Source organism: Oryctolagus cuniculus, chromosome 10, assembly GCF_964237555.1.
Source record: "Oryctolagus cuniculus chromosome 10, mOryCun1.1, whole genome shotgun sequence".
NCBI classification, from domain to species: domain Eukaryota; kingdom Metazoa; phylum Chordata; class Mammalia; order Lagomorpha; family Leporidae; genus Oryctolagus; species Oryctolagus cuniculus.
This window is the reverse complement of record NC_091441.1, coordinates 105,267,296-105,293,894: the sequence shown is the minus strand read 5'-3', so window position 1 is coordinate 105,293,894 and position 26,599 is coordinate 105,267,296. Positions and strand designations below refer to the sequence as shown.

Genomic DNA, 26,599 nt, shown 5'->3' with positions numbered 1-26,599 from the left:
AGGAGCACCTGCGGGGCAAGATCCCATCTTGAGCGTCTCAGCCCCTCACTCTGCCTTACTCCAGCTGGCGAGACGGCCTCTGGAAAACACTATGGCCAGACCTCGTCCCACCTTTCCCAGATGGCTAAGGACTGGAGCAAGTGGAGGCTCAGTGAGCAAGAGCCACCTGCAGGTGGCCAGAAAGTGGTGGAGCCGGGATTCAAACCCACGTCTGCCTGCTGCCACCAGCCATGCTCTCCAAGCACTGAACAATGCCACCCCCCTCCACTCAAACCAAGCTGGGTGTGTGGTGACACCCAGGAGTGAACCAGGGCTGTTGGCTGGAGACAACAGAGCCCCACTCGGTGCAAAGGTGTTAATTAAATCTCCCAGAGAACTGGAGACTTGAGTTCCAAGGTGATCCAGCTGGGCACTCACCCCAGGGAGCTGTGGCTGACACCATGGCTGGGACCCAATGGCACAGGGCGGGCTACACACAGGAAACTCTGCCTCCACCGCTCCCACAGCACCAAGCACCCCCGGTGCTACATCCATGGAATACTGGAGTCCCAGGGATGCTTGCTTCCCTCCCTCTGAACCAAAATCTCGCATGGGAGTACCTTATTGACAGATCCAGGTTACATGTTCATACCTTAGCTCCAAGGCAAGCTGGAAAACAAGTTATGTCTTCTCCCTTGGGGAGGGAGTGAACCTCACAATGCATTTTCAATCAGGAAAATGCTGTCCAGACAATGCTGGGTGGCCACAAAGTATAGCAAGGGGCCAGCACTGTGACGTAGTAGCTAAAGCCTCCACCTGCAGCACCAGCATCCCATTCAGGTGCCAGTGCAAGTCCCAGCTGTTCCACTTCCAATCCAGCTCCCTGCTAATATGCCTGGGAAGGCAGTAGAAGATGGCCCAAGTGCTTGGGCCCCTGCACCCATGTGGGAGACCTGGAAGAGGCACCTGGCTCCAGGTTGGCTCTGCTCTGGCCATTTGGCCATTTGGGAAGTGAACCAGTGGATGGAAGACCTCTCTCTCTGTCTCCTCCTGTCTATAACTCTGCCACTCAAATTCATTAAAAAAAAAAAAAAAAAACACAACTCTAGCAAAGAGGCACCACAATCCAGCCCTTCAGGGACAGCGCAAGTCCCCTTCTACAGAACAGGAAAGACAGGATGTTCTCTCTTTTTTTTGACGATTTATTTGAAATGCTAATAGAAGGAGAGGGACAGAAATCTGCTATCTACAGGTTTATTCTTTAAATAGCTGCAACAGCCGGGGCTAGGCCAGGCCAAAGCCAGAAAGCAGGAACTCTATCCGTGTCTCTGACATGGTTGGCAGGGGCCCAGGCACTTGGGCCAGTCTCTGCTGCTTTCCCAGGTGCATTAGCAGGGAGCTGGATTGGAAGTGGAACAGCAGGGACTCGAACCAGTGCCCATACGGGATGCCAGTGTTACAGGCGGTGGTTTTTCCTGCAATACCAATAAAAATGAGCTGACCTGCCTTGCTCATTTTTAAATCAGGGTTTTTTGTTCTGCTTTAGCTATCCATTTGTTTTCTTTTGTTATCTGTGCTTTTTTTTTTTTTTTAGCCAAGAGACTGTCAGATACACTGTCATGAAGCTTTCCCTGTGCTTTTTTTTCTGAAAGCTTTCTGATTTTATCGTATACTCTTACCTTTAATGTTTGTAACTGGTATAAAGGAAGGGTCAAACTTCATTCTTTTGCAAGTAGGCAGTGTTTTCCTGGAGCCATGTGTTGAAAGCACTCTTCTTTCTTCACTGCGTGGTCTGGGCATCCTTGCTGAACAACATCTGACTGCTCCCTTGCTCCATTCTCAGCTCACGAAACGATGCCACAGACTGAGTAAATTACAAAGAAAAGACGTTTAGTTTGGCTCGTAGTTTGGGCCCAAGGTCAAGGGGATAAGTCTGGCAATGGCTTTCTTCCTGGCAGAGACAGTAAGCACGAGTATGTGTCTCCTCTCCTCTCTCCCTCTTCTTGGGAAGTCACAAGGATTCAATCATGGGGGCCCCATGCGATGGACACATTATCCAATCCCAATCACCTTCCAAAGGCCCTACCTCTCAGTAGCACAGCTGGATTTCCGGCCTCTGAATAGCTCACAGTGGGGATTTAAATCCAGCATGACTTTCAGAGGGGACAACGCGCATTCAAACCACAGCAGCTGTGAATGGCAGAGTTTATTTATAGACTCTCTAGTCCCTTCCACTGGTCTGTGTGTCTGTTTTCATGCCAGTACCACACTGTTTGGATTATTATATCTTTGTGGTAAGTCCTGAAATAAAGAAGTAGGAGACCCTCAACTTTGTTCTTCTTTTTCAACACTGTTTGAGATATTTTACACCTCAAGCTCATGATCCAGTTTGAGTTGATATCTGCATAAACTGTGAGGTTTAGGTTGAGATTTGTTTGTTTGCTCATTTATGCCTGTGGATAAGTTGCTGTTCCAACACCATTTGTTGAAAATGCTGTCCTTCCTCAACTGAATTGCTTTGGCACCTTTGTCTAAGATCAGGTGGGCATATTTGTAACTACTTCTTGCTACCATTAGTCTATGTTCCATTCCTCTTCTGATACCTGGCAATCTTGATTGCTGTCGATATAAAGAAAGCCTTAATATCAGGTAAGTGAGCTCTCTAATTTTATTCTTGTCATGATTACTCTAAGCATTATGGGGCCTGTGCCTTTCCATGTATAGAATAAGGTTATCCTTGAAGTAAATCTATACTTCAGGGGCTAGCATTGTGGCAGAACAGGTAAAGCCACTGCCGGCAATGCCAGCATCCCATATGGGCGCCAGTTCAAGTCCTGGCTGCTCCACTTCTAATCCAGCTCCATGCTAATGCACCTGAGAAAGCAGCGGAGGATGGTCCAAGTGCTTGGGCCTCTGCACCCACATGGGAGACCCAGAAGAAGCTCCTGGCTCCTGGCTTCAGCCTGGGCCAGTCCTGGCCACTGCAGCCATCTGGGGGAGTGAACCAGCAGATGGAGGATCTCTTCTCTCTCCCTCTCGCTCTCTGTAACTCTTTCAAAATAAATACATAAATCTTTTTAAAAATTTCAGTTTCTAAAGGTTCAAAGGTAGTAAATATAAATGCAACTTATTTTTTGTAGTTTGATCTTACCTTTTAACATTCTGAATTCATTTGTTAGCTCCTAGATTTTTTCCTGTAATACCTTTAGGACTGTTTTATCTTGTTTCCTGAAAAAGTTTCACTGGATATAGAATTTCTGGTTGAGGGGCCAGCACTGTGGTGTAAAGCTACTGCCTGCACTGCCAGCTTCCCATATGGGCACCAGTTTGAGTCCCGGCTGCTCCACTTCCAATCCAGCTCTCTACTATGGCCTGGGAAAGCAGAGGATGGCCCAAGCGCTTGGGCCCCTGTACCTGCATGGGAGACCCAGAAGAAGCTCCTGACTCCTGGCTTCTGGCTTCGAATCGGCCCAGCTCTGGCCATTGTGGCCACATTGTGGGGAGTGAACCAGCAGATGGAAGACCTCTCTCTCTGCTTCTGCTTCTCTCTAACTCTGCTTTCAAATAAATAAAATCTTAAAAAAAATTCATAGTTCTTTCTGCTCTTGGAAAATGTTGTATTGCCTCCTCCTGTCCTCCGTGGTTCTGATGAGAAGTCCACTGTCATTTGAACTGGCGTTCTCCCAAACTCCCTGCCCCATAACAATGTATTATTTCTCTCTGGCTGCTTTCAAAATTTCTCTTTGTCTTTGGTTTTGAGAAGTTTCATTAAGATATGCTTTGGCATGGATTTCTTTGAGTGTATCCTGTCCAGAGTTTGCTTAGCTTCTTGAAGCTGACGGTCTGTCTTAATGAAATGGTAGAAGTGTCCATCTATTAGTACTTCAGTGACTCTTCAGTTCCGCCGTTTCCTCTGCTCTCAGGATCACAGCACAAATGTTGGGTCTTTGTCATTGCCCCATGGGCCCCTGCTGTTCTATCTCTGTTGATCAGATTCGGTAAATTCTACTAATCTGTTCTCAAGGGCACTACTATTTATTTCTCTGTCTTCTCCCCTGTCCTATTGAGACCATCCACCAAGTTCTTACCTGTTACTGTATTTCCCAGTTCCATAATTTCCACCTGGTTCTTGTACATAACCTCTTCTTTAATTAAAAAAAAAAAGGCTATTTTTTTATTTGAAAGGCAGGTCAGGAGCCTGGAGCTCCATCCAGGTCTCTCACATGAGTGGCAGATGGTCCAAGCACTTGGACCATCTTCCACTGTTGTCCCAGGCAACTCAGCAGGGAGCTGCAGCAGAAGTGGAACAGGTGGCATTTGAACTGGCACCCATATGTGATACAAGCATTCCCACTGTACCACAACACCAGTCCCCCTCTATAACTCATCAATGACCTGCCACATGCTAAGAATCCTCATGAAGATAGGAGCTAGCTGTTAAAACACAAGTTAACAGCCTGGATGAAGCTTCAGATAAATTATACTGGGGTGGGTTAGGGGGCGGGGGGAGGCAGTGTAGTGGCACAGCAGGTTAAGCTGCCGCCCTGCAACGCCTGCATCCCATATTTGCACCGGTTCGAGTCCCAGTTGCTCTACTTCTGATCCAGCTCCTTGCTAATGCTCCTGGCAAAGAGGCAGAAGATGGCCCAGGCGCCTGGCACCCTGCCACCCACAGGGGAGACCCAGATGGGGTTTCTGGCTTCGGCCTGGCCCAGCCCCAACCATTGCAGTCATTTGGGGAGTGAACCAGCAGATGGAACATCTTCTTCTGTCTCTCTCCATTACTCTGACATTCAACAAAAAGTTTAAAAGAAATAATGGCTCCCCAATTCACTCTAGGGAAAAGCTCACAGAGGTCCACACGGCCCCATAAGACTCCTCCACCCTTACCGCTCCTCTCACACCCTCCTGGTTCACTGCTGCAGCCCCCCGCACCTCCTTGCTCTCCTGGAATGAGCTAAGTGCTCTCCTGCCTCAGGACCTTGGCTCAGGCTGCTCCCCTTACCTGGACCCCTCCATGGTATTTTTTTTTTTTTTTTGACAGGCAGAGTGGACAGTGAGAGAGAGAGACAGAGAGAAAGGTCTTCCTTTGCCGTTGGTTCACCCTCCAATGGCTGCCGCGGCCGGCGCGCTGCGGCCGGCGCACCGCGCTGATCCGATGGCAGGAGCCAGGAGCCAGGTGCTTTTCCTGGTCTCCCATGGGGTGCAGGGCCCAAGCACCTGGGCCATCCTCCACTGCACTCCCTGACCACAGCAGAGAGCTGGCCTGGAAGAGGGGTAACCGGGACAGAATCCGGCGCCCCGACCAGGACTAGAACCCGGTGTGCCGGCACCGCAAGGCGGAGGATTAGCCTAGTGAGCCGCGGTGCCGGCCTGGACCCCTCCATGGTTTGAAGCTGCTTGGGTACTCTTCCCAGCAAGTCCATCCTAACCACTCATTTGTTACGAGCTCTGCCTGTCACCACCCCCACAATCCTGTATCACGCAGCTTTGTCACCACCCCAAGCCCTGGGTGACCCTCTTACTCACCCAGTCCAGGAGTGTAAGGTCCACAGACAGGAATTCCACTCGATTCCTTCAAGGCTGACTCCTCAGCACCTAGAACACTGCACTGCAGGTTCTGGATGAATGAATGAGTCACAGATAAATATTCCAGCAGGGTGCCTGGCAGGGAGTGAGCACAATGAGACCCATCATAACCCAAAAATACACCAGTAAGTCATTTCATAAATATAAACTAACTGTACATTTGGTAAATATAAACCAATTGCGCCTGTTCTCCCACTCTTCGGTAAAGGACCCTATGGTCACTGGAAGTTTTTGTTAACTCTTGGAAAGCAGCAAGAGAGGGAGGGACTCCCGTGGTCTGCAGAGGTGGGCGCGACTGCCTGGAAGCCTGGTTCCATTGCTTGCCAGCTCTGCGACCTGAACAAGTCGCTGAGGCTCTCGGAGCCCAGCCTCCCTCCTGATGGTACTCACTACACATGCTCCAGGCCTGGGCTGGCAGCTGACCACCTGCCCTGCCTGGGCCAGCCCCTGCCCTGTAGGCAAAGAGGGACAGGACCACCGTGGCCCTCTGGGACCTGCTGGTGGTCAGGTGCACGGCACAGTCGGGACCGGCAATGACGCTGCTCAGATCACAAAAGGGGAGGTGACTCAGTGCTGGCCCAGCCCGAGGTCTTCTCTCCTATCTCCCCCCTGCAAGACGGCGGTTATAAACAAGTGACTCAGAGGAATGATGGGGGAGAGTGCCCCTTAACACTCATACCAATGTGCCCGGGCTAAATTTAAACCACAGCTGCAGCCTCCGGCACTTTGGGAACAAGTTAATTTTGGTGGCTGAGGCTGGTGTGTGTGTGTGTGCGCGCATGCTTGGGGGTGGTCAGGAGTCCAGAGTAGGGTGGGCTTTGAGCCAGACCCCTTAGATGGAAGACAAGGTGGAGGGTCCCAGAGGCCAGGCAGGCTCAGACCACGCCTAGTATGGACCAAGAACAATGTGGCCAGGCAGTGAAAGTCTTCAACTATGCAACTCCTAGGGTGTTACTTTTTGAACACTAGCATTCGGAATGTGGCTTCCCTAGAGCGTGAATGCCCTGGGGTCCAGCACCTCCAACAACAGAATCCCTGGAAATGAGCTTTCTAGAACGCCTGAGGCCTTAGCACAGGACACGCCTCTAACACTGTCCTCCTGCATCTCAACCTCAGCAGAGTCTGACTCCTCTTCCTCCTCACTGTGTACGGGGGAAACTGAGGCTGCGCTGAGATAAGCCCTGCCCCAGGAGCCCCTTGTTTACCTAAGGGCTGTCTTGCAAGAAGGGGGGTCTCAGAGGCCAGGCAGAATCAGGAAAACCTCTTCCTATCTTACAGGTGGGCAGCAAGGCCCAAGAGTGTATGCCATGTCTAAGTTCACTGTGCAGGAATGCCATGTATACTGAACACAGGGGTGGCTGGAGCCGGCTGTAACCCCAGGGAGGAAGTCGGGAGGGGGGGGGGCGGCCTGGCAGATAGGTCCACGAGGCACGAAGGAAGGAGACCCCGGAAGAAGTCTCCTGAGACTCCCCCTTCTGGGTCTGGGGGGTCTCCCAGACCCAGACCATCACTAGCCCAAGGAGTCCAGAGGGAGGCCCCCTTTTTGGGGGAAGGCCCAGACACCCCACCCCCATCCCATGAGCCCCGGGGGCTCGTCAACGCTGCCCTGGGAGGGGGCCTCTGCCCAGCTGTCTGCCGTGCGTCATGTGCGGGAGGCCGGGCAGCTCGCCTTACAGGGCCCGGGCCGCCTCTATATATAGCCCGGGAGACAACTGCGCAGTCTGAGCACGCCCCGGGGCAGGAGAGCAGCGCTCTTTTAGAGAGGAGTGCCCCGGCCCGGTTGCGACCCCTTACGCCCCCCACCATGGCGCTGGGCCTGGAACAGGCAGAGGAGCAGCGGCTGTACCAGCAGACGCTCCTGCAGGACGGGCTCAAAGACATGCTGGACCACGGCAAGTTCCTGGACTGCGTGGTGCGTGCCGGCGAGCGCGAGTTCCCGTGCCACCGCCTGGTGCTGGCCGCCTGCAGCCCCTACTTCCGGGCGCGCTTCCTGGCCGAGCCGGAGCGCGCGGGCGAGCTGCGGCTGGAGGAGGTGTCCCCGGACGTGGTGGCCCAGGTGCTGCACTACCTGTACACGTCGGAGATCGCGCTGGACGAGGCGAGCGTGCAGGACCTGTTCGCCGCGGCACACCGCTTCCAGATCCCGTCCATCTTCACCATCTGCGTTTCCTTCCTGCAGAAGCGCTTGTGCCTCGCCAACTGCCTGGCCGTCTTCCGCCTGGGCCTCCTGCTCGACTGCGCACGCCTGGCCGTGGCCGCGCGCGACTTCATCTGCGCGCGCTTCACGCTCGTGGCGCGCGACGCCGACTTCCTGGGGCTCTCGGCCGACGAGCTCATCGCCATCATCTCCAGCGACGGCCTCAACGTGGAGAAGGAAGAGGCGGTGTTCGAGGCGGTGATGCGCTGGGCGGCCAGCGGCGACGCCGAGGCGCAGGCCGAGCGCCAGCGCGCGCTGCCCACCGTCTTCGAGAGCGTGCGCTGCCGCCTGCTGCCGCGCGCCTTCCTGGAGAGCCGCGTGGAGCGCCACCCCCTCGTTCGCGCGCAGCCCGAGCTGCTGCGCAAGGTGCAAATGGTGAAGGACGCGCACGAGGGCCGCCTCACCACGCTGCGCAAGAAGAAGAAGAAGACGGAGAAGGGGAAGGAGGCCGCCGGCGCGAAGGAGGCCGGCAAGGGTGCCGGCGACACCAAGGCGGAGGAGGAGGAGGAGGAAGAGGAGGAACGCGTCCTTCCGGGGATCCTCAATGACACGCTGCGCTTCGGCATGTTCCTGCAAGACCTCATCTTCATGATCAGCGAGGAAGGCGCCGTGGCCTACGACCCGGCAGCCAACGAGTGCTACTGTGCCTCCCTCTCCACCCAGATCCCCAAGAACCACGTCAGCCTGGTGACCAAGGAGAACCAGGTCTTCGTGGCCGGAGGCCTTTTCTACAACGAGGACAACAAGGAGGACCCCATGAGCGCGTACTTCCTGCAGGTGCCTGGCCAGCCTTGGGAGGGACCAGTTAGTGCTGAGCTCTGGGCACTGGGAGAGCCGGGCGGGACGAAACTTTGGGGCCCAGGAGGAGGCTGGGGCCACTTGGGCAAGGTCTCCGGGTCTAGGGTGATGGGATGTTGATAGACAGCCTTTGGCCTGAAGGTTACAGAAGGTTATAGGCAGCTGCCGAAGAGCTGCGTGGCTTTGGTGTGTGTGCATTCCCGGGGGCATGTGAGCCCCTCCTTGGAACATGCTGGAAGCCCTGGCTCTGCCCAAGGGCGTTGGGAGCAGGCATAGTGAGGAGGAAGAGCAAGGTCAGTGTTAGCATGTTGGGGCTAGGACGGGACCTGGGACAGAGCATCCCAGACAAAAGGCCCATCCTGCCCGGTCCCCCCACTGTGCGGCCAAGGCAACTGCGGAACACCCAGGGAAGACCAGCAGAGCAAAGTGCCCTGACCAAGTTGGGGGTGCGACTGTGGGATCTCAGCAGGCAGAGATAGGTGCTGGGCTTGCCGTGTCTGGTGGGCTTGCCTGTCTGGTGGACTCTCTGAAGGGGAAGGTGGAAGTGGTGAGCAAGGACCGGGGGCAGGAACGAGCCTGGCGAACACTGGACTCAGTGAGGCCCGCCCAGCACGAGGGGTGCACGGCAGCGTGGTGCCGGCCTTGCCAGTGGATCAGGGGGGGGGGTGGGGGTGGCTCCGCCAGCAATGGGAGCGCCTTGTTTATTCTCTCTGCCTCTTTGTTAAGTGGGGATATTCTTCTCGCTTGATAGGTTTATTGGAAGGTTAAGCAATGCTTTTACATGCTTATCGGCACAGCCGTCAGCTCTTAGAAAACCACCCCAGAAGGTGAGCCCCCGGTGTCTCCACCAAGGCTGCGGAGGTGCCCAGGGCTGCACCCTGTAGGTTGTCAGGGACATAGTGGAGAGCAGGGGCCAGCAGACCCTGGTGGGACGCTGCAGAGGGGAAGAGGCCAAAGCCAGAGCTGGACCTCCCTCCACAGCGCCCCCTTCAGTCTGGGCCAGGGTGCCCCGTCACTGTGCTTTAATGGTGGGAGAGGTACTCTCTCCAGGGACCACCTCTAGGCTGTGCTGGCCCTACCAGGAGGCAAGGAGCTTGGGTGGCAGGATGGGGTCGGACCAGGGACTGAAGCTGACTGCACGTCTGGCCTGCAGTTTGACCACCTGGACTCAGAATGGCTGGGGATGCCGCCGTTGCCCTCGCCGCGCTGTCTCTTTGGCCTGGGAGAGGCTGTGAATTCCATCTACGTGGTGGGCGGCCGAGAGCTGAAGGATGGCGAGCGTAGCCTGGACTCAGTCTTGTGCTACGACAGGCTGTGAGTGGGGGCCGCCGCTGGGCCCTGGGGGCAGGTTGGGGACCTGGCAGGGGCCAGGAGGTCGTGGACCATGGGTGGGACTGGGAAGGGGTGGGCAGCCGGGAGGGAGGGAGGGATAGTTCTACCCCAAACCTGCATTGCGTATGGGGGTGAATGCAGAGACAGCAAACCACCGAACAAGTGCCTGAGCCTGCCCCCTCCTGCCCCTCCAGGTCATTCAAGTGGGGCGAGTCGGACCCTCTGCCCTACGTGGTGTACGGCCATGCGGTGCTGTCCCATATGGATCTTGTCTATGTCATCGGTGGCAAAGGCGCAGACAGGTGAGGCTCAGCCAGGGTGAGTGTGCGGCTACAGGAGCCCTGGGAGGCGGCTCTGCTCCTGCCTTCCTCCACTCACTCCCGCTCCCCCTGCCTCCAACAGGAAGTGTCTGAACAAGATGTGCGTCTATGACCCCAAAAAATTCGAGTGGAAGGAGCTGGCACCCATGCAGACTGCCCGCTCACTCTTTGGGGCCACTGTCCACGACGGTCGCATTTTTGTGGCAGCTGGGGTCACTGACACTGGGCTGACCAGTTCTGCCGAGGTGTACAACATCGCAGACAACAAGTAGGCGGCTGCCCCTGACCTCTCCCTGAGAGCTGTGTGACTTTGAGCTCATGTCCGTCCCCTCTGTGTTTTGTCTTCTCTGTGTTTGCCCTGGCAGGAGCCACAGCCACAGTCCCTGATCTGCAGGCAGGTGGGGAGGGAACTTCCCACACCAGGTCAGGGAAGTGGGTGGGGGGACACCAGGCTCCTCATTGCAGGGTCTCATGCCAGGCGGTGTGGCATGATAACTGGGCTACAGAGGTGGACCCCACAGAAGCTGCCCAGCTTGGGACATCAGGAAGGGAAAAGTGGGCTGAGCACAGTGGGACAGGCCAAGGAAATTTGGCTCCAAGGTGGTTGGGGGCGGGAGGGAGGCAGGGCCCACTGGAAGAGAGGCTGTTAGACGGGTTGGATGATGCAGGGGGAAGGGAGGAGGCACGGTGGGTGTGGGGGCTGGAGAGGCGTCCAGGAGGCCTGAAGCACCTTATCCTGGGGTTAATGAAATGGGTGCTGGGCTCCTCTCTCTGTTTCGTGCCTCATGGCAGCTGATGTAGAGGGCAGATGAGGGTTCCCCAGGAGGCAGGGAGGCCAGGGTGTGGCTGTGGCAAGAGGGATGGAGGCCTCGAGTTAGGGGCTCAGCAGGGACGGGACTGGGGGATGCACTGGAGCCTGGGGCTGGAGCTTCTCCTGCTGTGATGTGCACACGAATGTCCCAGGACCACGCTCAGGTACAGCGTCTGATTTTCACATCTGGGGTGGACCCGACAGTCTTTCTGATTACCCCCGCCCCAAGGTGATACTGAGACTGAGGGGGCCTTGGGGGCAGATCCAGCCTCCAGGAAGGGGTCTGAGGAGGTCAGGCAGGAGAGGCGGGGGTGCAGAAAGGTCACCAGCAGCGGTGCGTGGTCGGTAGGGAACTCAGAGCTGCTTCGGAGGAATGTCCACCCGCAGGAACCAGGGGTGCGGGCCCACCGGGAGAGCAACTGGGCACTGAGACAGAGGAGGGATAGGGCAGCAGTGCAAGGGGCCAGGGGCTCACGTGGCCTCTGAAGGGGGGCAATGCTGGGGCGGGAGTTAGCCCAGGAGAGAAGCAGGGACACCGAGGGTCCGTGGGCAGGTCAGATGGAACGTCAGGGGACAAGGAAGTGAAAGGGGAGGAGCAGGAGGCTGGGGAGGGAGGTCAGGGTGCAGGGAAGGGGAAGAGCGCAGAGCGTGGTGCTGGGACGTGGGAGTCTGGGACGTGGAAGCCGGGGGACACACTCGGGCGGCAGGGACACGGCTGGGCTGGCCGAGGCCCCTGGGTGATGCAGCGTGTCCCGTCCCCTCAGGTGGACGCCCTTCGAGGCTTTCCCGCAGGAGCGCAGCTCGCTCAGCCTGGTCAGCCTGGGAGGCACCCTCTACGCCATCGGCGGCTTCGCCACGCTGGAGACCGAGTCTGGAGAGCTGGTGCCCACAGAACTCAACGACATCTGGAGGTGAGCCGGGCCCCAAGGCGAGTGAGGGATCGTGAGCAAAGCGAGCACAGCACGGTGGCCCGGAGCAGGGCGCCTGGCACGTGCCCGGGGGCAGAGCTGACTGCTCTTCCTGGTGGGTCCTGGGGAAGGGAGCTGTAGGCTGCCTGCCTGGGCTGCCTGGGCCTGTGGTTTGGCTGCCATTCCCTGCAGGAGCTCAGCGGAGGGCCCGGGCCCACACAGCCTCCGGGTCTGCCTTCCGCTCCCCTTGCTTCTGAGCGTGTGGTCCGGAGGGAGAGCTGAGGCCAGGACACTTCCTGGAGACGGGCCCAAGGGCACCCAGCCACCCCTGCCTGCTGCGGATGCAGCTGACCCAGCCCCCTCCCGCAGGTATAACGAGGAAGAGAAGAAGTGGGAGGGTGTCCTGCGGGAGATCCCCTACGCTGCCGGCGCCACCTTCCTGCCCGTGCGGCTCAACGTGCTGCGTCTGACCAAGATGTGAGCAGCCTGGAGGGCCTGAACCAAGCACGCACCCCCCCATCCCCGGGTCTGGCCTTGTGGGGGCTCCAAGGAGGAAGCTGGAGGGGGCCTGGGCCCACCCAGATCCCAGGACTGCTTTAGCCAGACTGGGGGGAGAAATCCAAGGTTTGTCCAAGGTGGCCATATCCCTCCCCCCGCCCCACCCTGGAGGTCTTCCTGTCCAATGAGCCAGAACCATAAGGAGATGCCCACGCTGCATCCTGGCCTGGCCTGGCTGTGTGCGCAGGTAAAGCTTCCCCCGGACTCAGTCTCCTTATCTGTCTGATGGGCGTGTCCCCACCAAGCACACCCAGCAGTGGGGGTGCTTCTCCTTCATGAAGAATAAAAGAGCCAGCAGCTCAGAGTCTGGAAGGGGGTAGAGGGGGCTCCTGATCCTGAGTCAGTTACCAGGGTGGTGGGGGTGGGGCAGGTGCCGCAGGACTTCGAGGTTCTGCTGTTGTGGCCTCTGCCCTCCGGTGTCCCCTCCACACTCTGTAGGGGGCCCTAGGACCTCCAGCTCCCGTGCAGTGTGGACAGAGAACCAGGAGACTGCTGGGGGAGGGGCAGGGAGCAGCCAGACTGTGGTAGAAAAGTCCTTTATTGTCTCGGTCCGCCCCGTCTAGCTGAGTGCAGCCCGGCCCCCGCCCCCTCCCACCTACTCCAGCTTCTCTTTGTCCTGGCTCTGCTCCTCCTCCAGGGCCAGGGTTCGCTCACGCTCCTTCACCAGCTGGACACCACAGTAGGTGACAAACAAGATGGCCAGCGTGGTCTGGGGGAACCCTGTGTGGGGGAGGCGGCGGTCACCAGTGCCCCGAGCAGCAGTGTAGCCTCCGTGACTCTTCTCTTCCCACCCCTCCCCTGATGTGGCTCAGCCTCCCTGCTGAGTCCCTGGTGGTGGGGACGGGGTATGGGGACCTTTAAGGGGGTCACAGTCCGTTGGGTGGGAAACCCAGCACGTTCGGGGTCTCTGCACTTTAGTCTCTCACCTGTGAGTAGCAGGCGCCGGGTGACCAACTCTGTGAACTCCAGGCTGTTCAGGCTCACAAGGTTGTACATGATGATGGCCCAGAAGTTCATGGCCCCAAAGATGGCCCGGACCCGACGGGACATCTGCTCCGACAGACGGGCCTGCCCAGTCCAGAGGGTGCAGGGGGTGGAGCAAGAGGCCCAGAGGAAAGTGGACACAGTTGGTCAGTGGCCTTGTCCACATGGCCACTCAAGTCCAGGGGATATGCCTTGGTCTCTGGGAGTCCCGGGCCCTCTCTCCATTATTGTTAAATTTGGGGAAACTGAGGCCAGCAAGAGGATGAGGCTCAGTCGACACCACAGGGCCTGAGTGTGTTGGGCCTGACCCATGAAGGTAGGGAGGACCAGATTCCTACAGGGCAAGCCATTTCCCTGACAGCTAGGAGAGGAGCAGTGAGAGCGTTCTGGACTGGGGGCCAAGTGTGGTAGGCAGCTACAGAAAGCAGCAGGGCCGCGCCCTCCATGACCCAGCCCAGCCCAGCCCGAGGCCATCCCAGCTCACCTCGATTCCTGCCAGGGGCCTCTGCTCTGCCAGTTTCTGCACCCAGAGCTCAAAGTTGAGGCCAAAGCAGTTCAGGAATGACCACAGGTAGACGATGTCACAAGGCCCAAGCCACAGAGTGGTGATGGCAAACGTGGCCACTGAGGCTCCCAGCTCTGGGATCACCGCAGAGTGCTCCCCGCCAATGTGGTCATACACATACCTGCAGGAGGAGTGGGAGCGGGGGCCTATGGGCGTCGGGGGCAGGGCAGGACCAGAAAGGCAGAGGGCACCCCCAGAGAGGCACCCCTCTGGGGACATTCGACAATCCTGCCACTGGCTGACTGCTCCTCCTCTTCCTCTACCCAACTTCACGTTGTGGAGGGTTTGGCCTTGGATCTTGTATCTTCTCTAGCAATGCTCTTGTGCTCCCCAAGTGATGTCATCCAGACCCAAGACCCCGAGTACTGTCTCTATACCGATGATCTCCAGTTTCTCTCCTGAGCCCTACGTCCAGTGGTGTACCGATACTGAGTGACTCATTCCCCCAACCCTGCCCCAAACCACGCCCTCTCTGGTGCAGCTGGAGGTATCCCCACCCATTCAGTTGCCCAGACTGTAAGCCGTGGCGCCATCTTGGATCGTCAGTTTCGCTTGTCAGCCACATCCAAGCCAGCAAACTCTATTGGCTCCTCTCTGTCCTGAGCACTGCCCACCACCTCCACCATCACCCCAGCCCAGGAAATCATCTCATTGCAAGAGCCTCGCACGTGCTCTGCCCTACGGTCCCTTCCCTGCAGAGCGGCCAGAGGGGCCTTTTAAGGGTGTAGTTCTGGTCACATCACTTCCATGATGCAACCCTCTCCCCAGTAGCTCCCCGTTACAATTAGAATACATTGTCCTTTTCACTGTGGCTAGAAGCTGCCATCCTCAGACCCCAGCAAAAGAGGCTTCTACCACCTTCTGTTCCATCACCCTGTCTTAAGTTACTTATGCTTGTTTACTGTTCATGGCCTCCTTCTCCCCCACTAGACTGTAAGCTCCATGAGTGCAGGGTCTTTGCCATGTTCGGTGCACCATGCCTGGCACACAGTGGGTGCTCAATAAACACTGGTTTCATGAGTTCAGTGGGAGGTCTGCTGAGTGACTGGCTTCACTGTTCATGACCTTCTCCGTTTCCCGTGGCTTCTCCACACCACCTCAGCCACCTCCTCCCATGGCCACACCCCGACTTCCTCACCCCTTGAAATTCAATTCTTGCTCAGCGCCCCCCGGCCCCCTGGCTTCAGTTCTTCAGCCCCATGGGTCTTGTGATCCCCACAAAAGCACCATCCTCCACAGGCTTCATTCTGATGAGTCGTCATTTATAAATAACCTCAAAGCCCTGCCTCCTCCCTTCCCCCACTCCCCGTCTGCTGCCGTTGTCCCCTCCATGCCTTCTTGGTCTTCTCTTGGCTTCCCCGGTATCATATGGCCTTGACCCTAGTTCTGCTCCCCTGACCACTCCATCCACCCCTTCTGCTGGCTCTTCCTTCTCCCTCCAACCAGAGTCCTTGCAGACCCAGTCTTGGCCACCTCTGTGGTCCTTGCTCTGCTCTCTCCTTAGAACATATACACTCCCATGGCCTCAAGACCACCCTCAGGATGCCCAGGCTCCTCTGACCCCTGACCCTCCCTGAATCTCCACCAGAGTGATTCCCAGGTTCCAAGTGGACATCTCGAACCCGACCCCACTCTAGAAACCACCCCTCCTAACCTGCGGTATCTCTCCCCTCACCCAAGTCTTCCCCCTAGAATTCTGCCATGACCCCCTCACTGCCCTCCTTGCTTCTTCCGGCTGAGGAGTGAATTCTAGAACCACGGAGCCATCTCTGGTACTGCCCTGCTCAGACAGCTAGCAGGAAGGCTGGGACCCTCCCCACAGCCACCCCGACTCACTTGCAAAGCCAGTCGTTGATGCCCCGGTCGAAGTGCCTGTTGGGGAGAGCAGGTAGGTGTGAATCCCAGGGCTGAGGGGTGGTGGAGATCCCCCGGGGCAAGTCCCCCACCCGGCCCACAGGGACATACGTTTCCCCGAAGACGTAGAGAGCAGTGATGCACTTGGGAGGCTGTGGCGGGTCCAGGTGGTCCAGACGTGCCACAGTGTTGACGACGCCAAAGAGGACGGCTGACTTCACCCAGTCGTACACCAGGTTCGAATAGGCCAGGCCGGCTGGGGACGGGCGCCGTCACTGCCTGGCTTGCGTCATTGTGGCTTCCCCACCCAACCCCCAAACCCTGGGAATGTGCTGAGGAGTCCTGGTCCTTCAGGGACCCCATGGAGACCCTGTCTGACCCCATCTTGGTTGTGGAGATGAGCTGTGACTGGTGAAGGGGGGAAGGATGTGGGACAAAGCCACACCCCTAGAATAAGTCCCTCCCCCCACCCCACTTTGCCAGGTGCTGTGGGACACAGTGGGAGTGCAGAGGTCTTTCTGTCCCCGTCTCTGCTCTGGGAGACCCACCTAGGGCACTGTCTGAGAGGCGGTTGGCAAACTTGAGGTCACTGGGGATGGTGAGGATGTAGAAGAAGTGGAAGAAGATGTCCACGGCCACGATGGCCACCACGCTGAGGCCTGCCTGGACCTGGATGCGCCACAGCTCGCCCTCAGGCCTCACGGGCTCCACCTGGTTCACCTGGTTGGTGGGGGTGGGGTGGAAAGTGAGATGCCAGGTGTCTGAGAGGGGAGGCAGACTGGGCTGCTGGAGCCCTGTCTGAGTGGAGAGTGACTACCTGACCCGGGGTGGGAGGAGACACAGCTTCATCCAAGAGTCCAGCCTGAAGGTGGAGATATAGGTCCTAGGAGGGGTCCAGAGCTAGGGGAGATCCCTTTTATCTTGAGAGCCCTGTTTGAGTGGGAGGGGAGTATCTATGGCCTGGGAGTCCTGTCTGAGGGAGGAGCCATGTCTCCACCCTGTGATTCCTGTCTGACAATGAACATGGGGTGGGAGGGGAGACCTGGTGTCACCCTGGTGTCATGCTGAGGAGGGGTCCAGTCTGCCATGGTGGGGGGGTTCCACCTGAGCCGGGAGCCCTTATGTGAAAAGGGAGAGTCAGCCAGCTCTGTTCTGGGAGCCCACAGAGTGTCCCTCACCTGGGCGTGGAAGCGGTCGAAGGTCATGATGGGCCCAAAGAAGAAGAAAGGCAGGTAGAAGTTGTACTTGAGCAGGTCGGCCAGGGAGTAGCGGCGCTCAGGGTGGGCGCAGCTCTCCAGCGCAAAGCTGGTACAGCGCAGTACTGTGAAGCCGCTGCCCCCGTGAAACAGCACCTCTTGAAGATCAAAAGTGCCTGTTACAAACCCGCTCTGGAGGGGAAAGAACAGGCCAGCCGCTCACCAGGGCGCCTCCTGTCTGGGAAGAGTGCCCCCACCCCGCCCCCAGCTTCCCGCAGGGGCCCAGCCTGCTCCTCCCTTCTCTCCCAGAGCTGGTTAACATCGGCCATTGCTCCACCCAGCTTTGCGACAGAGCAGGGGACAAACTGGACAGGTCCCCCCATGCAGGTGACCATCTGTGGGCAGGGCATTCTGAAAGGCTTCAAGATGGCTCAGGTGATGGTGTGGGAGTTTCCCCCTTGGGACAGGTGAAGGATGCATGTGGAGACACTTGGGAGGCAAGGGCTTTGGATGATGTGAGAGATTTGGGGTTCTCTCCCAGTACCCTCCACCCCTGCAGTGCCCCAGTACACACCTGCCAAGAGATTAGAGGGTCCACCTTGAAGGAGGCCAGGCTGGCCAGGCCAAGGCCGAGACAGAGCCAAGGCTGGCCCAACAGTGAGGCCACATAGAGGCCCACGCAGTGGCCCAGCAGCAGCAGCAGGTACCAAGGGCCCATTGTGCCCAACACGGCCAGGACCCCGTAAACAGCATACATCCAGGAGCGGAGCTGTGGGTGGGGAGGAGGTTTCAGTTTGCCCCTCCATGCAAATAGGGGGTGTGGGGTGGGGCCCCTGGATGGTTCAGGAGGAGCTGGGCCACACAAGTAAGCTCACCTGGGGGGCAACCATGGTGCAGAGTTTAGCAAAGAGCACGTGTCCCGAGAGGGCAAAGACGATGACGTTGCGGAAGGAGGTGAACCACATCACCCACTCAAAGTCAGCCACATCCTGGGGGCGTCCAAGTCAGGTTAGGGTGGAGAAGGGGCAGGAAGGGCTGGCACCCTCCTAGCCCTCGCACCCCCCCTTCTCATGTGTTCGACAAAAACAGTGGCTGCAGGTCCCCTTTCTGGGGCGTACCCCAGGCTGATAGCTGGAGAGGAACAAGGGCAGGCAGGTGGGCTTCCCTGCCCCTCGGCTCAGCACATCTGCCTGATGTTCCTCACTCCTGCGTTATTCCACCCAATGAACATGTGGACTTAATGGAGCCCAATTCCTGAATGAGCAGAGCCTGGGCAACTTTGATGTCCCCAGAGGACATGCGAGGGGCCAGTGGGGAAGCTGAGGCACAAGCCAGAGAGTGTCTGGGATAGTGGGTAATGGGGAGGATTTAGGAGCGGAGAGGTGTGCCGGGGTCAGGCCATGGGGGACCTACCATCTTGCGGCCAATGTACTCCCAGCCGGGTCGCACAGACTCCCGGAAGGCCTTCCTGTGAGCCCCATCTGAGAACACAGCATGACCTCAGGGAGGGGCCCTCTACACCCCCTCCCCTCCTGCCCCCAGGCACACTCAGGTGAGGGGCAGTGAACCTGGATGGGTCTCTCGCCCTGCCTCTGCTTTTCCCTGAATCTCACAGTGTGTCTGGGATTAGGTGTGAGTATGCACATGTGTGCGTGTGCAGGTGTGGCATGTGTGTGTGTGTGCATGTATGGCCCTGTTCACGTCTCTATCAGTGTCTCTGCTTCTTGGTGTCCCTGAACTGCACCTTCCCAGGCCCCTAAAGGAAGAAAGTTCCCGCCCCGTGCCCCTGGGGCCCAGCTGTTACCTTGTGAAGCATCAAGGAGACCTCTGCCCGCGTAGGCCAGGGCGCCACTCACCACCAGGGAGTAGAGACCCAGCTCCGCTGCTGGCAATGCTGTCTTGACACCCATAGCCTGGGAGGGGCTGGGGGAGACACACTGGGTGAGGGCGCTGCAGCCTCCAGCCCTGCCTAGCCGCACCTCATGGCCCCCACTCTGGAGAGACTGCTTGCTCCACCTACCCCTGGGGGACCTTGTGCCCCCCACTCCTCCAGGCCACCCCCCCCACTGCCCCATCCCAATTGCTGCCCTGCTCCCTTACACTCAAGGCTCTTGAAAGCAGAGTCTTCACTCGCAGCCTGCCTTGCTCATCCTCATTGACGTCACACTTTCAGAGGGGCTGGTCCCCTCCCTCTGCCGCAGCGGCTCCTGCCCAGGCCCCCGTGACCCCCACAAGGAGAAACCTAATTTGTTAGCTCCGTCAGGGTTCTCACACCCCTCGGCGAGCCTCCTTCAGCTCCGAGCCCTTCTCTTACTCCTCCCTATGTTGCTCTTCCTGCCCTGAGACCCTGTAGGCTCCCCAGGTCCCCACTGTAGCACCAAGGCCACATCGTCTCAGTCAGCTTCTCTCTGTCCTCCATTTCCTCGCAAGCCCCTGAGCCCCAGCCTGCCGCATCTCGGGTCCTTGCCTATGTCCCAGACCACACTGTGTATTCAGGCCCTGAGCCGCCTGGAGGCTGTGCTATTTGAGGAGGCGTCCTGGAGTGGCGGGTGTGGGGCCAGGCAGGGCCAGGCGGGGCAGCTGGAGGGCCCTGGCTGCTGTCCAAGGTGCTGATGGGTATCAGGCCCAGGGGGAGCTCAGCCACTCCCTCCCACAGGGCCTCGCTTGTTCCCAGGAGTCCTGCTAGGCCACTCCGGTCCTCAGCTAGCACCGATGCCCTTACCACCCTGCTCTAGCCTGGCCTAAGGTCTTTCTTAGGGACTGACGGGGACAGACAGACCGGGGCATTTGGGAGGGATGTGTCTAGGTGCCTTCTTGGGCTGGGCTGAGCCAAGAGGTGGCTAGTGTGTCTCCCACCACAGGTCCTGTCCCAAATGTCCCTTGCAAGTCCTACGGCCCACTGGCCCAGGACCCCAACATTCTCCCCAGTATAGGGACTGGTTGGTCATGGGCCAGAGAGGGGTAGGAGCTGGTCACAGCCCCAGAGCGAGCCTGGGACAGGCTCCCGTCTGCCTCCCTTCAGGTACAGTGGTCCCAAGGAGCCCCTCTGAAGTCTCAGATGGGAAAGGGCACCTCTACCCCTGCCCAGGCCAGGGGGCTACCAGCCTGAGGGCTACGATACCTCCTCACCAGCCAGGTGGGGGTAGGGAGGCCCCGGGGATCAGGTTAATGGAGCAGGAGCTTGAAACCGGAGCACGGCAAAGAGCCCGCGAAAGAGCTTTGTCAGCTGCCTCCCACTCGCCACTTTCCAATTTTAGCTCCCTATGGCCGGCGCAGGGTGTCCCCAGCGAGGCCTCCGTGAGGAGCCGGCCCCCAGCCTGGGGCCTCTCCTGATGGACCCTCAGACCCGGCCGGCCGACAGATGCAGGGGGCACCCCTCTCCCCTGGTCCTGCCTAGCTCAGGTGCCCCTGGGGTAAGGCACACTTTGGGGCCCGAGATCTGGGATGAGGGGCCTGGTGCGGGCCCCGCAGATCTCCAGGCCCCCCGGAGTGGCTGCATCTCCAGCCGGCACTGACCTTGAGGAGGCTGCGAGGGACCCTGGCACACTGCCCACCTCAGGCTCCGGGGTCCTGTGTCCGACCTTGCGTCCGTCGACCGGCTGAGCTCTGGGGCCACGGTGGGGTGTGTCCAGCCCTGGGGTCCCCACCCCCTTGAGACGATGAGCGGTGAGTGGTGACAGCAGGAGGAGGGGGGGAGGAGGGCAGGGAGGAGGTGGCCTTCCTGGAGTGGAGCTGAGCTGTGTGGAGCGGAGCCGAGTGCTGCAGGGAGCGCTGCTGGCCGCAGGGAGCCGCAGGGAGGATGGGGGGTAGGGAGGCTGGGGAAAGGGAGGGGACGATGGCATAGGCTCAGGCAGGGACACCTGGGCCTCACCTCACCTGCCTCCCCTGGCGCCTAAAGAGCCTGTCCCTCTCTCTCACGGCTAGGCAGGACTCCCCTCTTCCAGGAAGACTTCCTGGTGGTCCTGTCAGCCACTCTAGGTTTATAAGCTGTGCCCCAGCACACGTCGCATGCCACAAATGCAGGCATCCTGCCCGTCTGGCTCTGGGCTCCAGCCCCTACCTCTACAGGTGCCCTCCCAAGGGCCCTGCCCTGGTCCTTTTCATCTATCCCGGCCAGCTCGGCATCTGTACCTGGGGAGGCCTGACTTGCCTGGTGGGACTGGAATTGGAGTGGCCTTGGGACTGGAGGGCCCGCCCCCCAGGCCTGCTCCATGGGATGTTATCCTGATGGGGGGGGGGGGTGCCAGGAGGGTCACTTGGCAAGGCTTGTGGATCCTTGAGGGACTGGTGTCCTCTCCATGGCAGAGTGGAGGCAAACAGGAAGACAGAAATGTCTCTGACCACCTGGGGCTTTGGAGAATGGGGCAGAGCTCCCACTTTGGGAACCTGATAGGGTACAATGTCCTGAGGACCCTCCCTCCCAGAGGTCAGGACCCTCTTCTAGGTTCCCTTTGGGGAAAGACCCTCCTGAGTCTGGGCAAGCAGTATGTGCTTCTGCCACAGCTCTGGGTCCTGTCCATGGATGTGCTTGGGGAGAGGTGGGAGGAGGAGACCCTGGAGCCTGCCACAGGACAGCTCCTGGCACCCCTGCAGATCCCAAAGCCCCACCCTGGGTTCAGCTGAGGATGGGGGAAGAAGGTGCTGCTTCCAGGACCTGGGCAAGACCTGGGAAGGGGACAGGATTGGCCCCTGGGCAGTGGACTTCCTCCCAAGTATGAGACATGCTGGCCCGGAGGAAGCAGCAAGGACACCCTAATGCACACACTCCAAGTGACAGGCACAGAGGCCGGTGTCCCTGAGGCCTGGCCCTGAGAAGCATGAACAGCCGTGTCGGCCGGGTTAGGGCTGTGGTCGGACTCCTGGGCTTTAGAGGCCAGCATCAGGGGAGGCACCCAAGCCACTGGGGGATAGGGAGGGCTTCCTGGAGGGGGAGGTCTTGGAGTCGATGTTTGTTCGGTTGTTGGAGGAAGTTCATCATAGCAGCCGGGGTGTACATGGGTTAACTCTTTAATGTTACCACAATGCACAGTGAGTGTTCCCATCCTCCTCACTTGGCAGAAGAGGCAACTGAGGCACAAGAGGTGAAGTAGCTGGGTCAGCCGCAGCAGCTCAGGTGGGCGAGAACCCAGCTCACCCACACCAGGTACAGGCTGAGACCAGCCCGTGCTGGCTGTCATGAGGCTCAGGACAAGGGCTCAGGGCAGCAGGCAGTGTGCTTTAGCCTAGGTTAAGGGCACAGGTTCGGCCAACTGACCTGAGCCAGAGCTCCGCCTGGCTGGTGTGATCCACTTCTTGCAGTCCCAGATCCTCATCTGTAAAATGGACGTACTGCCGGCCCCGGCCTCACTGAGTTCCTGGAGGGACCTAGTGACTCACTCCAGGACAAGGGCCTGATTCACGGAATTGTGCAGCGAGGCTGACCCTGACCCTGACTCCAGCGGTCCGGAGGCAGGACACACTGCAGGGATGTTCCCCACGTGGGCCCTGCACAGTGGGGCCTACAGGGGTTCCAACATCTGCCGAGGGCAATAGGGCTTGGGGGGTCCCAGCCCAAGGCCACAGCACCCCGTGGAAGGGGTGTCAGAGGGGAAGGCATCTGGCACAGCCAGCCCACACAGCAAGAAGCTGGCCGGGCTCAGATAAGCCCAAGGTTGGGGTGAACTTCCCAAATGCCACAAAACCCACCGGGGAAAGCTAGGTAAGGGCGTGGAATGGAGAGGTGCCCATTCTCTTAAACCTCAGGTCCTTCCTCATATTTTAATTTTTAATTGTTTGTACCTCAAAGTAAATCTGGAAAAGTATCCTGTGTGTGTGTGTGCAATTGTGTGTTGTACTGGTTGGTGTGTACTGTTGTGTAGCTGTGATTGTACAAGGGTCTGCATGTATGTATGGTTGCGACATGTGTTTTTTTTGTGTGTGTGTGTGTGTGCTATCAGGCTCTGTGTACAGGGTGCTTGGTGTCCATGCAGGCCTCAAGGACTGGGCTAGAGGTCATGTGTGGAACACACCTGCAGAGAAAGGTGGGCGGAGACTTCTTTGTGCTGGGGACTTACTGTGAGCTCACTGGTGGATGTGGGAGGCCCAGAGGAGTTGGGCGGGGCCTTGTGGTAATGGAATGTGTTGGAGTCGACCTGAGCCCTTGGGGACAGTGGCCAGACCACACTCACAGCTCAACCAGGTCTCACTGTCAGTGCTGCAACCTGAGCACCCAGACCTGCAGCACCTGCCCGGGGTGTGACCAGGGAGAGGCCACTCCACCACCTGCCTCTTTACTTGTCCCCGCCCCTTGACCTTCCACAGGTCCTACACCTCCCCTCCTCCCCCACTGCGCTGTGGCTCTGGACAGGCCCTTGGTCTTCTTATCCAGCCCCCCTGCCTGCAGGAGTGGGAGGGCATCCTCCGAGTCCTGGGAACAGGGGGGGCTGGGTAGGGGAGACCATGGGCACAGCCTGCACGGACCAGGCTGCTCTACACTCTGCCTGGCCTGCTTGGGGTAGATCCCTCAGGCTTCCAGTCCTCCCTCTGTCAACCCCTCCTTCTCCTGGGTTCTCCTGGACCTCGTGGAGACGTGGACACATGGGTCCCTAACAGCCTCCTCCCCACCCAGATCTGGGGCCCTGGAGGTGGCTCTGTGGTGCGGCAGCCTGTCCTTGTCTCCTTCCTCCAGCCCTCGGCCCCACCATGGCCCCCTGTTCCCCAGATCTGTCTGACCAGGCTGGGAGCTCCCTGAAAAGAGGGAGAGAGTCAGATTTGCCCCCAGCTCTGTCTCCCTGGCCAGGCTGGGAGTTCCTAGAGATTAGAGGCCATAGCTGCCTCTTTGGCACCACCGTAGCTGTGGCAGAGGAGCTGCTCAAAGAAGTATTTGTGGAACCAATAGAGGGGATACGGAGTGCGAACATTTATTGAGTGCTTGCTGTGTGCCAGCAACTGCTCCAAGCACTTGGCACTCCTGAACTCAATGAAACCTGAAGAAGGTTCTAATAAGGGAATGCAGCCGACTGGGTCTAACCAAGCCTGAGTGCTGGGGGCAGGTGCTCACATATGCAACCGGGCCCACAGGCACAGCTCCACAAAACAGCCCTCAAGGTTGCCTGCAGATTCTGTAAACTGAAACACTCGTCCCTGTGCCCGTGGCTGGCCTAAGCAAGGGCTGAGCGCCCAGACTGCTTTGTGTAAGATGCTTGGACTAGGGTTACAGTGCCCACATCCACACCCAATCCCCCACCCCTGCTTACGCCGATCCTGCTTCCTTGGTGTGGGATGCAGTCAGTCCAGGGACACACGTTCCTTGCACAGAAGTGAACAGCAAGCGAACAGTTAGCTGAACGCCTTCGGGTTCTTCTTGGACACCGTGGACAGCCCTCTGAGGGAGGTCTCTTACTGCCCCCAGCGTGTGGACTGAGCATGTGGCGGCTCCGTAGTTGCCCAAGGCCACGTGCTGGTGAGTGGGGAAGGCGATCTGTTTGAGGCACCTGCACAGACTCTACAACCGGATGCTCCCTCTGCACACCGCCCTGGCCCTGAGCCGGGGAGGGCGACAGAACTAGTCCGGAGTGGTCAGGGTGTGGGTCTGCATTTCTGAGGTGACCCTCTGGACAATGCCTGCTTCTCACTCCCAGGGAATCCACTGGGGATCAGAACCTGCGGCCCACACTCAAGTCAGCCTCTGGGGCTCCTCAGCTCCTGTAGAAAGTGCTGAATCACTCTGCCTGATGGACTGTCACACCCCACCCCACCCCCAAGCATAGGCCGCCTCACTCCTCTCTGGCTCCCTGCTTGGCCTGTTCCCCTCACCAGGAACTGAAGATTAAACCCTCCCTTCCTGGAGCCCTGAGAACCCATCAGAATGGCCCCCTCTGCTGCGGGGCCTCCAGATCGCATCACCAGGCAGGGTCAAGGCTCCTGTGTGTGTGCTGGGGGGAGTGGGGTCAGCACCACTGTTGTCCCCCACAGCCCCTGCACTGGAGAAAGGCCTGAGCAGACAGCATCCCAGGAGGCTGTCACAGTATGTGCACCTGCATGTGTGTGTCCTCATGTGTGGCAGTGTGTGCCCACACCCATAACTGAGCGTACCCGTGTCTGCTGTGTGGGCTGTGTGGGCTGTGTGGAGGTGATGTGGTCGCACAGGCACAGCTGCTCACTCCTGAACCGAGGTGCTTGTGTGTGGCTGCATCTCCCTGGGGGCCTGTGTGTGCACCTGGTGGGGCCAGGGTGTATGGCTATGGGTGATCTTCCTTGGGGGTACCCCTGACCGGCACTGCAGCCACAGGGTTGGGGGGAGACTGAACAGTCACCAAGAGGACTCCTTATAGCAGCCCTCCCAGCCTGCCATGCGAGGGAGGAACACTGAGACAATACCATGCGAGGGAGCACCTGGAACCCCTGCCCAAAGCTTCAGCCCAGCCCACCTCTGCCCTCTGCCGCCAGCACCCACCAGCCACGGCCCCTCGGGAATAGGCAGTGGGGCCGGCACAGCTGTCCCGAGTGATGTGCTCCACTGCTCCCAGAGCAGGGTGGCAGCCCCCTGGGTTAGGAGCGCACTAGACACGGCCAGGTTTCCACAGCAGACGCTTACTCACCGGGAGCTGCACTGAGGGCGGAAACGGGAATTATTACAAGTCCAAGGTCTGCACCCAAGGAGCAGGCCGGCCAGGTGGTGGAGAGCGTGACACTGAGTCTGTGCGGCTGGGGATGGCCACGGGTTTAGCTGGGGCAGGTATGGAGGATGCACTGGCGAGGGGGACAGTTGGGCTGGGTGGCCTGGGGCCTGCACCCAGCCTGGCGCAATGAAGGCTCTCCTGCATGGGTGGAGTCATGTGGGCCTAGGGGGACCCAGGACCCAGGACCCTTCTGGGAGAAGTGGCTGAGCTGGATTCCAGGGCTGGCTTCCTGGTGTGGATGGAGCCCTTACACTGAGCCCCGTCCTGGTCAGCTGGGCCGATGCTGGGCCACCAGCCTAGTGCATGTCCACCTTCTGGGAGAAGTGGCTGAGCCGGGTGCCTGGGGCTGGCGTCCTGGCACGGACGGAGCCCTCACACTGAGCCCCGTCCTGGTCAGCTGGGCTGATGCTGGGCCGCCAGCCTAGTGCTCGTCCACCTTCTGGGAGAAGTGGCTAAGCTGGGCGCCTGGAGTTGGCGTCCTGGCAGGGACACTGAGCCCTGTCTTGCTCGGCTGGGCTGACGCTGGGCCGCCAGCCTAGTGCTTGTCCACCTTCTGCTGCCGCAGGGCCTGCAAGAAGACCCCTTTCACCTGGCCCAGGGTCTCGTGGTACATGCGGAAGTCCTCCTCCTTTCCCCGCAGGGCACTGCCCAGGGCAGCCTTCAGCATTTTGTTCTCTTCCTCCTGGATGGCCAGCCTGGACCATGTGGAGACAGGGCTCAGTGTGGCTCCTGCTGGCAGCCACGTGGGTGGGGGTTCTGTCTGGCCCACCCCCTCCTCCCACGGATGCTTGAGGGATACCATGTGGGAGTCCTCTCTGGGCTCACCCACAGCCCTGGGCCTGGCACCC

General features: G+C 58.9%; 3 protein-coding genes and 1 long non-coding RNA gene across 11 annotated transcripts in view; 1 reads left to right on the top strand and 3 right to left on the bottom strand.

Annotated features, from left to right (window-relative positions):
- Positions 1-1,217: 1,217 nt before the first annotated feature.
- On the bottom strand, positions 1,218-6,248 carry LOC103349146 (uncharacterized). The gene is made up of 4 exons (XR_517348.4): positions 5,959-6,248; positions 5,509-5,643; positions 1,659-1,843; positions 1,218-1,454 (listed from the first exon to the last, which is right to left on the bottom strand). It is a non-coding gene; the product is annotated as an uncharacterized lncRNA (long non-coding RNA).
- Positions 6,249-7,279: 1,031 nt separating this feature from the next.
- Positions 7,280-15,066, top strand: KLHL40 (kelch like family member 40). Its single transcript, XM_002713054.5, has 6 exons — positions 7,280-8,542; positions 9,717-9,877; positions 10,090-10,197; positions 10,298-10,483; positions 11,791-11,937; positions 12,304-15,066. The coding sequence occupies exons 1-6, from the start codon at positions 7,373-7,375 to the stop codon at positions 12,413-12,415; spliced, it is 1,884 nt and encodes a 627-aa protein (XP_002713100.2). The 5' UTR covers positions 7,280-7,372; the 3' UTR covers positions 12,416-15,066.
- On the bottom strand, positions 13,013-21,936 carry HHATL (hedgehog acyltransferase like). Of its 6 annotated transcripts, XM_070050968.1 has the most exons (13): positions 20,608-20,833; positions 19,192-19,298; positions 18,896-19,014; positions 18,505-18,572; positions 17,967-18,080; positions 17,666-17,860; positions 17,074-17,283; positions 16,444-16,615; positions 16,007-16,151; positions 15,878-15,913; positions 13,961-14,162; positions 13,419-13,560; positions 13,013-13,212 (listed from the first exon to the last, which is right to left on the bottom strand). In XM_070050968.1, exons 3-13 carry the CDS (start codon positions 18,999-19,001, stop codon positions 13,088-13,090), a joined length of 1,515 nt encoding a protein of 504 aa, XP_069907069.1. In that variant the 5' UTR covers positions 19,002-19,014; positions 19,192-19,298; positions 20,608-20,833; the 3' UTR covers positions 13,013-13,087. The 6 variants fall into 6 exon arrangements, with proteins under 6 accessions (XP_069907069.1, XP_002713097.2, XP_069907070.1 ...); XM_002713051.5 differs by lacking the exon at positions 19,192-19,298 and having other exon boundaries at positions 20,608-21,936; XM_070050969.1 differs by lacking the exon at positions 19,192-19,298 and having other exon boundaries at positions 20,646-20,855.
- A 146-nt stretch (positions 21,937-22,082) lies between these two features.
- The window catches only part of CCDC13 (coiled-coil domain containing 13), a 49,376-nt gene continuing 44,859 nt past the window's right edge, over positions 22,083-26,599 (bottom strand). For all 3 annotated transcript variants that reach the window (XM_002713056.5, XM_008260244.4, XM_008260245.4), the window contains one exon: positions 22,083-26,446. In XM_002713056.5, coding sequence (XP_002713102.1) covers positions 26,287-26,446 — 160 coding nt within the window. In that variant the 3' untranslated portion in view covers positions 22,083-26,286. The remainder of the gene's footprint in view (positions 26,447-26,599) is intronic.

Bases quoted from the DNA above. Each gene is read 5' to 3' on its own strand.
- KLHL40 (XM_002713054.5), top strand. From the start codon at position 7,373: ATGGCGCTGGGCCTGGAACAGGCAGAGGAGCAGCGGCTGTACCAGCAG. The intron at 10,198-10,297 runs GTGAGGCTCAGC...TGCCTCCAACAG, and splicing joins GGTGGCAAAGGCGCAGACAG to GAAGTGTCTGAACAAGATGT. The intron at 10,484-11,790 runs GTAGGCGGCTGC...CCGTCCCCTCAG, and splicing joins TACAACATCGCAGACAACAA to GTGGACGCCCTTCGAGGCTT.
- HHATL (XM_051851835.2), bottom strand. From the start codon at position 20,933: ATGCCATCGTCCCCTCCCTTTCCCCAGCCTCCCTACCCCCCATCCTCC. The intron at 18,573-18,895 runs GTAACAGCTGGG...CTGTGTTCTCAG, and splicing joins TCTCCTTGATGCTTCACAAG to ATGGGGCTCACAGGAAGGCC. The intron at 16,152-16,443 runs GTGGGTCTCCCA...GCCCGTCCCCAG, and splicing joins CCTCTCAGACAGTGCCCTAG to CCGGCCTGGCCTATTCGAAC.